This window comes from Zonotrichia leucophrys, chromosome 28 (genome assembly GCF_028769735.1).
Source record: "Zonotrichia leucophrys gambelii isolate GWCS_2022_RI chromosome 28, RI_Zleu_2.0, whole genome shotgun sequence".
In the NCBI taxonomy this organism is placed as follows: Eukaryota; Metazoa; Chordata; class Aves; order Passeriformes; family Passerellidae; genus Zonotrichia; species Zonotrichia leucophrys.
The window spans coordinates 3,953,886-3,964,690 of record NC_088197.1 but is presented as its reverse complement, the minus strand read 5'-3'; the positions used below and the strand labels follow the sequence as shown (position 1 = coordinate 3,964,690).

The following is a 10,805-nucleotide window of genomic DNA, read 5'->3' as shown; positions in this document are numbered from 1 at the left end:
GCTGGGGGGGTCCCGGGGGGGCGCTGATGTTGTTTTACAGCCCCCAGGAGGCCGCCCCCCCCACCCCGACCGCCGGAGCTCCGGGCCCCCAAGGGTTAACGGGCGGCCGGGGAGGGCTGGGCGCACCTTTGGGGCTGGATATTAATAACGCGGCGGGGAGGGACGGCAGGCGAACGGGGAGGGTGTGTGTGTGTGGGGGGGGGGGGGGCGGGAGCCTCGCCCGGCCCCCCCGGAGCTGCGCAGGCGATGCCCGCTGGCCCCGGGTCCCCCCCGCTCCCCGCCGCCCGCACGCCGAGCCGGGACGGAGCCGCCGGGACGCGGCCGACCAGGGGCGGCATGGCCGGGAGGGGCCGTGGGGGCGGCTCGGACCCCCGCGGGGGACCCCACGCTGCCGGGTAAGCTCCTGGTTTGTGCTTTAACCCTCGCGGACCCCCCCTGCACCGCGATTCCGCGCCTTCCCGCAGCTCCTGCGGGGAAACTGAGGCACGCGGTGCCCCCCGCGCTGCCAGCGGGGTTTGGGCATCACCCACCGGGCATCGCCCGAGCCTCGGCGGGGTCCGGACGATACAAACACCCCCCTGGAGAGGCGGCAGCGCGACCCCCGGCCCTTGCCCTGTCCTGCTGGGGGCACCCACAGCCGGGGGCTGCCCGCGACGGGACGGAACCGGCCCAGCCGGGGATTCCCCGACACGGGGATGGGACCCCCGCACCCCCCGCACCCTCCCGGCGCCTCCCTCACCCCCGGGCTGGGCGCTTTGGGGGCGCTGCACGATCGGGCGCTGTGGGGGCCCCCCGCTGCCCCCCACCCTGCTCGCCCCACGGCGGGGCCGGATCCGGATCGGGGAGCGACGCGGGAGCCCCGGCGAGCAGGTCTGGTCCTGCCCCGGCAGGCAGCGATCCCGGCCCGGCGCCCGCCGCGGGGCCCTGGGGGCGGCGGGGCCGTCGCCCGTGCCGGGGCCGGGTGGGCACGTGGGGGGGACACCCCGTGTCACCACCCACCCTGTGCCACCCAGCCTGTGTCACCCACCCTCTGTGACCCACCCCGTGTCACCCACCCTGTGTCACCCACCCCGTGTCACCCACCCTCTGTGACCCACCCCGTGTCACTATCCACCCTGTGTCACCCACACCGCGTCACCCACCCTCTGTGACCCATCCCGTGTCACCCACCCCGTGTCACCACCCTGTGTCACCACCCTGTGTCACCACCCCGTGTCACCCACACCGTGTCACCCACCCAGTCTGTGTCACCCACCCCGTGCCACCACCCTCTGTGACCCACCCCGTGTCACCACCCACCCCGTGTCACCCACCCCGTGTCACCCACCCTCTGTGACCCATCCCGTGGCACCACCCCGTGTCACCCACCCAGTGTCACCCCCCCGTGTCACCCACCCCGTGTCACCCACCCTGTCACCCACCGTGTCACCCACCCCTGTGACCATCGTGTCACCCCTCACCCCGTCTCACCCACCGCGTATCACCCACCCCATGTCACCTACCCAGTGTCACCCACCCCGTGTCACCACCCAGCATCACCCACTGCGTGTCCCCCACCCGCCTGTCCCCGCTGGTGGCACCAGACCCCACATCCCCTCCCTGGGGTCTGGCCTTGCCCCCCTCACCCCCATCCCCTCTCTGTGGTCCCGGGGGTGTCTCGGTGGTGTCCCCACCTCGGTGGCCGTGCTGGGCTGGGGGACAGCCCGGTGTCACCCCCCTGTCCCCGGGCTCAGGGCTCTCTCTCTGCCCCGCAGGTGCTGGCGGCTGCTGCTGCTGGCCTGGCTCAGCCTGGTGGGCACAGCGCAGGTGAGGGGGCTGGGGGGCACCTGAGGGGGTCTATGGCACCCCCTGGGCTCCTTCATCCCACCCCAGCGCTCACCATCACCTTCCTCACGCAGGACCCAGCCCTGGGGACACCAGCGAGGGTCCCCGAGCCCCCAGCCCCTGCTCGGCCCCAGGGGACCTGGGCGTCCTGGGGACCCTGGAGCTCCTGCTCCAGCTCCTGCGGGGACGGGGTCGCCCTGCGCAGCCGGAGGTGCCTGCGGTGAGTGGGGGACGGGGCAGCACTGACCCCCCCGGGATGTCCCCAACTCCCAAACCCCTCCGGCACGGCCTTGTCACCACCTCGTGTGCACAACCCAGATGCCACCAGGCAGCGCCAACCCTGTGGTGGCTCGGTGGCATCGTGGCCCTGGAGCTGGGGGTTCCCTGTGTGGGACCAGGGTGCCACCATCCCTGTGGTGGCTCGGTGGCATCGCGGCCCTGTGGGGGACACGGAGGTGACACTGCTGTCCCTGTGCCCGCAGGAGCAGCGAGGAGCAGCCGTGCCCGGGGGACCCGCGGCAGTACCGGCTCTGCCAGCTCCAGGTGAGTGCTGCGGCACGGACGGGGCTGTGCCCGGTGCCCGTGGCCGCTCCATCCCGGTGCTCCCACAGGGCTGCCCCGCCGGTTCCGTGCCTTTCCGGGCCATGCAGTGCTCGCTCTACGACAACCGGCCCGTGCTGGGCACCTCCGCCCGCTACCGCTGGGTGCCCTTCCACGGAGGTGAGTCCCGCCGTGCTGACGGCACCACCGGGGGATCCCGGCCGTCCCCGGCATCACCCCAACCCCTTCCCCCCGTGCTCCGGCAGCCCCAAACCTCTGCGACCTCAACTGCCTGGCCGAGGGACACAATTTCTACTACAGCTTCGGCCGGGTGCTGGACGGGACGCGCTGCAGCCCCGGCTCCCCGGACCTGTGCGTCGGCGGGCGCTGCCTGGTGGGTGTGAACGGGACTGGGACCCCCCTCGGGACCCCCCAGGCCCGACCCCCGCGCTGAGGGGGGGTCTGCGCTCCCCACAGAGCGTGGGCTGTGACGGGATCCTGGGCTCGGGCCCCGACGCCTGCGGGCACTGCGGCAGCGGCCACGGCTCGTGTGTGCTGGTGCACCGGCTGTTCCAGGGCTCCGACCCCTCCTCCGGTGAATGAACCATTGCCCCGGCCCCCTCCATGGGTGAATGCTTTGGCTCTTGGCTCCCCTGTCCTCCTGTCCCCACCCGTGTCCCCAAGGCGTGGCCTGGGTGCCCCATTGTCCCATCCCCTGTCCCCCATCCCGAGGGTCTCTGGTCCCTTCACTTAGGGGGGTTAACTCATTGCAGAGGGGTCCTGTGTGGGGTCTGTGATGTCCCCAGGGGTGTCCAGAGTCCCTGTGCCCACATGTCCCTGATGTCCCAGCACGTGGGGCCCAGCTGGGTCAATGCTCCAGCCCCGGGTCCCCTCTGTGCCCGTCCCCTCCCTCTCTGTCCCCCCGTGGTGCCCCCTGGGCCCTGCCCAGGCTCTGCCCTGACTCTGCCCCCCCTCCATCCCTCCCCAGGGTATTTGGGATATGTGAACGTCACCAAGATCCCGGCAGGGGCCACCAACATCAAAGTGACGGACAAGAGCCGCAATTACCTGGGTAGGACCTGAACTGCCTCGGTCCCAGTCCCTCCCAGTGCCTCCCAGTGCCTCCCAGTTGGCCCAGGCCGGTGCCAGCTGTGTGTGCGGGCAGGGCAGGGCAGGGGTGGCCGTGTCACGCCGCGCCGCCCCATGTTTGTCCCTTGTTTGTCCCTTGTCGTGCCGCGCCGCTCCCTCCCTCGGATGCTGTTTTGAGCATCGCGGGGTCACTGAACTCCCAAGCGCTCGGGGCAATTTTCCAGAGGCCGCGGCCGCGTTTTGGGAAGGGCTGCGCTGGAGCGGGGCCAGGCGGCCGCTGCAGCACCGGGACAGGGACCTCCATCCCCACCCCCGTCCCCTTTCCCCTTTCCCATGCAGCCGGAGCCCCTTCCCCCCTCCCAGCCGGGCTTTGGGGGGGCTCGGGGCTGGTTTTGCACACCCGGCTTGGGCTGCGGCTCGGGCTCGGAGCCAAGATCCGACAGGAACGCGGATTCCCGGAGCCCCGAGCGCGGCTCCCGGCCCACGGGAGAGGCCTCCGGAGGGGACCGGGCCGGGGGTCCCGGGGGCCGTGCGGGGCTCGGTTGAGCGGAGCCGCTCCGTCCCGCAGCGCTGATGGCGAGCGACGGCCGCTACGTCCTCAACGGCGACTGGGCCATCGCATGGCCGGGGCCCTACGAGGCCGCCGGGACCCTCCTGACCTACAACCGGGCCCCCGACGGCACCGAGAGCCTGGAGGCGCCCGGACCCACCCTCGAGGACCTGCATGTGATGGTGAGGACAGACGGACACGGCGCTGGGGACAGGAGCCACCCCCGTTCCCACCGTCCCTCCCAGCCCCTCTCGTGTCCCCCCATCCCCTCCAGGTGCTGCTGCAGGAGCCCAACCCCGGCATCGAGTACCAGTTCTGGCTGCCCCGCGGGCACCCGCAGCTCGGCCGCGGTGACACGAGCGCCCTGCGGCAGCCGCAGCCCCGCGGGGCCGGCAGCCCCCCGCCCCCGGAGCCCCCGGAGCCCCCGGAGCCCCCGCAGCCCCCGCAGCCCCGGGGCTTGGCCACGGAGCCACCGCCGAGGAGCCCCCCGGGCCGCAGCCAGGATGGGGATGCCGCAGGTACATCCTCGGGGGTCCCCACAGCACCCCCAGGCCCCTGCTGGAGCATCCTGGGCTGCCCAGGTGGGGGGATACCATAAAAAACACCCTAAAATCCCTCGCCAGGGCTCTCAGGAGCCCCGTGTGACCCTCTCTGGGGTGTGGGCTCTCAACTTCCTTTCCCAAGGGTGTGTGAGGGGGATTTTGGGGGTCAGGAGTCCCCTCTGCCCCTAAATTGCTGCAGCTTTATCCCCGCAGGGCGCTGCGGGAGGTGCCGCCCGGCCAAGGGGCGCTCGCAGCGCATCCGGCACTTCTGCCAGAGCGACTTCGGTGAGAGCCGGGCCGGGAGGGGCCCGGGGGCGGGACAGGGACAAGGACATCGCCAGGGACAATGCCGAGGACATTGCCAGGAGCGGGAAGGAGCTCAGGGTGATACTGAGGGCGGTGCTGGGGACAGGAATGTGCTCAGGGCGATGCCAGAGGCGGTGCGGGGATGGAAAGGGGCTCAGAACGATGCCAGGGGTGATGAGAGGGATGGGAAAGGGCTTGGAGTGATGCCAGGGACGATGCCAGGGATGGGAAGGGGCCTTGAGTGCTGCTGGGACAGGAAGGGTCTCGGGCGGCTGCCGGTGACACAAAGGGGCTCCGGGTGATGCTGGGGATGGCAGAGATTTGAGGTGCTGCCAGAGGCCATGCCACGGGTGGGAAAGGGCTCAGGGCGATGCCAGGGGCAGGAAAGGGCTCAGGGTGATGCCAGGGCCAGGAAAGGGCTCAGGGCGATGCCAGGGGCAGGAAAGGGCTCAGGGTGATGCCAGGGACACAAAAGGGCTCAAGGTGATGCCATGGGCAGGGAGGCCTCAGGGTGATGCCATGGGTGGGAAAGGGCTCAGGGTGATGCCCAGGGCCAGGAAAGGGCTCAGGGCGATGCCAGAGGATGGGAAAGGGCTCAGGATGATGCCAGGGCCAGGAAAGGGCTCAGGATGATGCCAGGGGCAGGAAAGAGCTCAGGGTGATGCCAGGGGGTGGGAAAGGGCTCAGGGTGATGCCCAGGGCCGGGAAAGGGCTCAGGGGGATGCCAGGGGCAGGGAGGCACTCAGGGTGATGCCATGGGTGGGAAAGGGCTCAGGGTGATGCCAGGGACACGAAAGGGCTCAAGGTGATGCCATGGGTGGGAAAGGGCTCAGGGTGATGCCAGGGCCAGGAAAGGGCTCAGGGTGATGCCAGGGGCAGGAAAGGGCTCAGGGTGATGCCAGGGGCAGGGAGGCGCTCAGGGTGATGCCAGGGCAGGAAAGGCACTCAGGCTGCCCCATCCTCCCCCCGCAGTGTTCCACGGGCGGATCCTGGCGCGCCGCGTGGTGGGGCGGGAGACGCGCTACGAGGTGGCGGTGGAGGCGCGGTACCGGCAGCGCTTCCCGCTGGTGGCCCGGGAGTACCTGTGGGTGCCCAGCACCTGCGGCTGCCCCGCGCTGCTCGAGGGAGCCGAGTACGTGCTGATGGCGCGGCGCCACGTGAACCACGAGCACACCCTGAACCGCATCCTGCTGCCCCCCGACGGCTACGCCCGGCCCTGGACGGCCCGCGAGGCGCGGCTGGTGCGGGAGGCGGCGCGGCACTGCCCGCACCCCCGGCCGCCCTGAGCCCGGCCCCGCGGGCACCGCCGGGCACACCGGGGCTCCCACCGGGCACCGAACCCTTCCCGTGCCCCCCTCCCCGCTATGGATCCCCCCACTCATCGCGCCGTGCTTGGGGTCCGTGTGGCAGCGGGGCGGGGGGGTGGTAATTTATTGGTTTTTTGCAGGAAATAAATTGTTTATCCTCTCGCTGGCTGCGTGTTCCTTGCTGGCTGGAGATGGCCCAGGGGGGTCCTCCCTTTTCAGGGGGGGGGTTCTCTGTGGGCGGGGGGGCTCCTCTGTGTCCCTCCCTTTTCAGGGGGTCCCCGTGGGCAAGGGGGGCTCCTCAGTGTCCCTCCACTTTGGGGGCTCCCGTCTGTGTCCCCATGAGCAGCGGGGCCTCCTCCATTACCCTCTATGTCCCCATGAGCAGACGGGGCTCCTCCGTGTCCCTCCTTTTTCAGGGGGTCCCCTCTATGTCCCTCTACTTTGGGGGATCCCCTCTCTGTTCCCATGAGCGGGGGCTCCTCTGTGTCCCCATGAGCAGGGGGGGCTCCTTCCTGCCCCTCCACTTTGGGGGGTCCCCTCTGTCACCCCATGAGCACGGGGGCTCCTCTATGTCCCTCTCTTTTCAGGGGGTCCCCTCTGTGTCCCCATGAGTAGAGGGGGCTTTTCTGTGTCCCTCCACTTCAGGGGGTCCCCTCTGTGTCCCCATGAGCGGGGGGGCTCCTCCACGTCCCTCCACTTTGGGGGTCCCCTCTGTGTTCCCACGAGTAGAGGGGGCTTTTCCTGTGTCTCTCCACTTTAGGGGGGTCCCTCTCTGTGTCCCCATGAGCAGGGGGGCTCCTCCGTGCCCCTCACTTTGGGGGTGTCCCTTCTGTCACCCCATGAGCAGGGGGGCTCCTCCTATGTCCCTCCACTTGGGGGGTCCCTCTGTATCCCCATGAGCAAGAGGGGGCTCCTCCATGTCCCTTCTGTGTCCCCATGAGCAGGGGGTCCCCTCTGTGTCCCTCCACTTCAGGGGGTCCCTTTTGTCACCCCATGAGCAGGGGGTCCCCTCCGTGTCCCTCCACTTTAGGGGGTCCCTTCTGTCACCCCATGAGCAGGGGGTCACCTCCGTGTCCCACCCTTTTCAGGGGGTCCCCTCTGTGTCACTCTACTTCAGGGGGTCCCCTGTGTGTCCCCACGATTGGGGGTCGCTCCGTGTCCCCGCTCCGAGCCCCTGAGCCGTTCCCAGCCCGTGTCGCCGTGTCCATGGCTCCGTGCCAGGCTCTGCCTGCCGGGGTCGGGGCCCTCTCGCTTATCTCCCTTCCGCCGGAGCCCGGCGTGTCCCCCCCGGCCGTAACCCAACCCTGGGGCTGGTGGCGGCCACCGCGGGGCCCCTGTGGGGACAGGATGTGATCAGGGGGGCTCTGGGGCTCTTTGCCCGCTCGGGGGTCCCTTGGGGTGGGCTCGGAGCCGGTGCCAGGGGAAGCTGAGACCCCTCAGTGTGGCTGGGGACTGTCCCCAAACTCGGCAGCTGCCAGCCCAGGAGGGTCCTTGGCACATCGGGTGGCACCAGCAGGAGCCAGAAATGAGCCGCGGGAGCAGCTGGGGAGCCCAGAGCTGAGCCCAGCTGGTGCCAGTGAAGTCTGAGTGATTCCAGGTGGAATTTGGGCTGCAAAGGCGCCTCCACCCTATAAAACCCTCCCTCTCACACCCACCCCACGGTTAATTTGGGGCTGCTGACGAGGGGGGATTGTCCCTGGCCATGGCGGGTTTGGGGGCCACCCCACGCACGAAGAAACCCCCGAGGGAGGAGCAGGGGCTCCGCACCCCGAGGGCTGCGCTTCGTGCTCGGGCCGAGAGCCGGCACCGAGAGGGGGAGAGCGGCCAGCGGGGGTGGGCGCGGGTGCCCGGCTCGCCCAGCACGCCCGGCAAGGGGCGCCTGGTCCGGCGGGGACCCGAGGGGAGCCCCGGGGACAGCGGTGAGCGCGTCCGTGCCCGCGGAAATCCCTGCGGGGTACAAGGGAAAGCCCGGCTGCCCTGCATGTGCTGACGGGACCCAAAATCCTGCTTGGGGCACGGGGAAATCCCTGCTCGTGGGGACCCAGAATGATGCCAGGGATGATGAGAGGAATGGGAAAGAGCTTGAGGTGGTGCCAGGGATAATGAGAGGCCCCATGCTGCCCTGGATGTGCTGATGGGACCCTCCTGCCCCACAGACCCTGCGGGACCCCCAGAACCGCCCGGCCCCGAGGGCTTCTACTTCTCGGGGCTGCCCGAGCTGGAGCATCAGGACGCTGCTGGCCCTGCAGCCCCCAGCCTGTGAGTGTGAGGGGGGGTCCCCATAACCCCCCAATATGTGTGGGGGTCCAGCAGCCCCCCCAGCAGCGCTGACCCTCTGTTTTCCCCCTCCAGGCCGAGCCCTGGCCCTCTGACCCCAGCGAGGGCACGGAGGGGACGGAGGAAGCTGCAGCACACGCTGGTCCTGGAGCTGGTGAGCTGGGGAGGGGTCTGGGGGGGCTCTGCAGGGGCTGGGGCTGACCCTGACCCTGTTCCCAGGATGGGACCCTGCTCTACTCCTCGCTGCTCGCCCACGCGCAGAAGGACGCCACGGCCACCTTCACCACCGACTTCCAGGCGAGCTCCTACAAGGTGGGTGCTGAGCTGTGATGTGGGGCCGTGGCTGAGGTGGTGGCTCTTCACTGCCACCCCGTGTGGCCTCGGTGCCAATGTCGCCTGTAGCTGAAGGGCTCTGGAATGCCATGGGTGAGGGGTCCTGCTGAGGGCACTGAACCCCCCTTGGGGCTCCCCTTGCTGTCAGGATGGGGGTGCTGGAGGTTTTCCAAGATGCTGTTCCCTCCCAGGTCCATGTGAAGCTGCGGCCACACGTGCAGGAGTTCTTGGAGAGCGTTTCCAAGATCTATGAGGTACCCAGAGCCCCCAGGGTCTGTGGGGTGACCCCTGAGGGGTTTGGGGCGACTCGAGCAGCCCATGCAGGACCTTCACCCTTTCTCTGCCAGATCTTCATCTACACCACTGCCAAGAAGGACTATGCCAAGAAGCTCGTGGAGGTGCTGGACCCCAGGAAGAAGCTGATCAGGTGATGGTGCTGGCAGTGCCCTGCTGGGCACCCCTGTGTGCCAGGGCAGGCTCCCCACGGCTCTGTCTCTCTGCCAGGCACTGCCTCTCCCAGCAGGACTGTGTCTGCTCCCAGGGCTGCTACTGGAAGGACCTGACCCAGCTGGGCAGGGACCTGGCCACGATGGTGGGCCTGGACCACACCATGCAGGGCTTCCCTGCCCAGGTAGGGCAGTGCCACTCCTGGGGGATTTGTGTGTCCTGGTTGGAGCTGTGCGGGGTCCAACCCTCTCCCTGTCCCCTCCCCAGGCTGACAACTGGATCCAGGTGCCACCGTGGTCTGGGGACCCTGAGGATGAGGAGCTGCTGCGCCTCATCCCGGTGCTGGAGCAGCTGGGACGGGCGGTAGGATTTGGGGAAGGGGAGGTGGGAAAGGGAGGTGGGGATGGGGACAGGTTGGGGACATGGGGATGGGGATGAGAGTGATATGGGGATGGATGGACCCAGGAAGGGGGCACAGGGCATGGGGATGGGGACAGGAAAGGGGACGTGGGGATGGGAAGGGGAGAGGATGGGGACGCCGGGATGGGGGATATGGGGAAGGGGATGTGAGGATGGGGACAGGAAAGGGACATGGAGAAGGGGATGGGGATGTGGGGATGGGGACAGGAAGGGGATGCGGGGATGGGAAGGTGACAGAAAAGGGACACGGGGCTGGGGATGGGGACATGCGATAGGGGACATGGAGAAGGGGATGTGGGGATGGGAATGGAAGGGGACAGGAAGGGGATGTGAGGCTGGGGAAGGGGACACGGGGACAGGCACTCTGGCACCGCCATCCCCTACCCCCTCTGTCTCTCCCCGTGCAGGAGGACGTGCGCCCCGAGATCCAGCGGCGCTTCCAGCCCCTCCAGCTGCCCACTGAGGGTTAGGCCAGGATTGGGAGCACCTCCTGGACCGGCTGTGCTTGGGGGCATCCAGCCCCTCATCCTACAGACCTGGGCTGGATGCCAGGACTCTCCCTTGGTGTTTGCAGGGGTCCCAGCTCATCCCTGGGGGTGCCCCCGAGGAGAGCCCCTGCCCTTGGAGACAAACTCCATCCTGGCTCCCTCCTCCCCCTGCTCTGGAAGGTCCAGCCAAGGTTCTCACGGGTCATTCATTATAAGCTTTGGAGAAATGTCTGGCTCTGCCTTAATTCCCAAAACTCTTCAGCTGAACAAACACACAGTGATGGGGATGGGGGGGGGACACAAACCACACCTCCCCAGTGTCCTGGGGCAGCCCAGGGTGCTGGCATGGGGCTGGTGCTCCACAGCTCTCCCTGTGCCATCCGTGCCTGGTGCCACTGTGCCAGTCCCCGTGGGACAGAGTGGCTGGGGGTGCAGCCACACCAGGACCCCTTTTAAGGCCTAAATCTGCTGATGAACAGGAACTGGGGACTCTGGGCTGGACTGGAGGCCTCGGCTGCCTCTGCTGTGCCGGAAGCCACACGGGTGCAGCTGTTTGGGGACATGTCACAGCTCGTCCCTCTGCGCCTGGGAAAGGGCACAGGGCTCTGCCCCTCCGGGAATGTCCCTGTCCCCAGGGGTGTGGGAGGAGCCACCACCGCTGTCCCCTCGCACAGCTGGGAAG

General features: G+C 68.9%; 2 protein-coding genes across 2 annotated transcripts; both read left to right on the top strand.

The window, feature by feature from the left end:
• The first annotated feature begins 291 nt into the window (after nucleotides 1-291).
• On the top strand, nucleotides 292-6,320 carry ADAMTSL5 (ADAMTS like 5). The gene is made up of 12 exons (XM_064734255.1): nucleotides 292-395; nucleotides 1,755-1,806; nucleotides 1,899-2,044; nucleotides 2,307-2,367; nucleotides 2,436-2,544; nucleotides 2,631-2,758; nucleotides 2,842-2,959; nucleotides 3,353-3,436; nucleotides 4,022-4,185; nucleotides 4,278-4,521; nucleotides 4,759-4,830; nucleotides 5,824-6,320. Exons 1-12 carry the CDS (start codon nucleotides 337-339, stop codon nucleotides 6,135-6,137), a joined length of 1,551 nt encoding a protein of 516 aa, XP_064590325.1. The 5' UTR covers nucleotides 292-336; the 3' UTR covers nucleotides 6,138-6,320.
• A 1,504-nt stretch (nucleotides 6,321-7,824) lies between these two features.
• On the top strand, nucleotides 7,825-10,731 carry LOC135458945 (CTD small phosphatase-like protein 2-A). The gene is made up of 9 exons (XM_064734458.1): nucleotides 7,825-8,077; nucleotides 8,315-8,417; nucleotides 8,511-8,589; nucleotides 8,655-8,747; nucleotides 8,960-9,022; nucleotides 9,116-9,195; nucleotides 9,273-9,399; nucleotides 9,483-9,578; nucleotides 10,043-10,731. The coding sequence occupies exons 1-9, from the start codon at nucleotides 7,861-7,863 to the stop codon at nucleotides 10,103-10,105; spliced, it is 921 nt and encodes a 306-aa protein (XP_064590528.1). The 5' UTR covers nucleotides 7,825-7,860; the 3' UTR covers nucleotides 10,106-10,731.
• The last annotated feature ends 74 nt before the right edge of the window (nucleotides 10,732-10,805 follow it).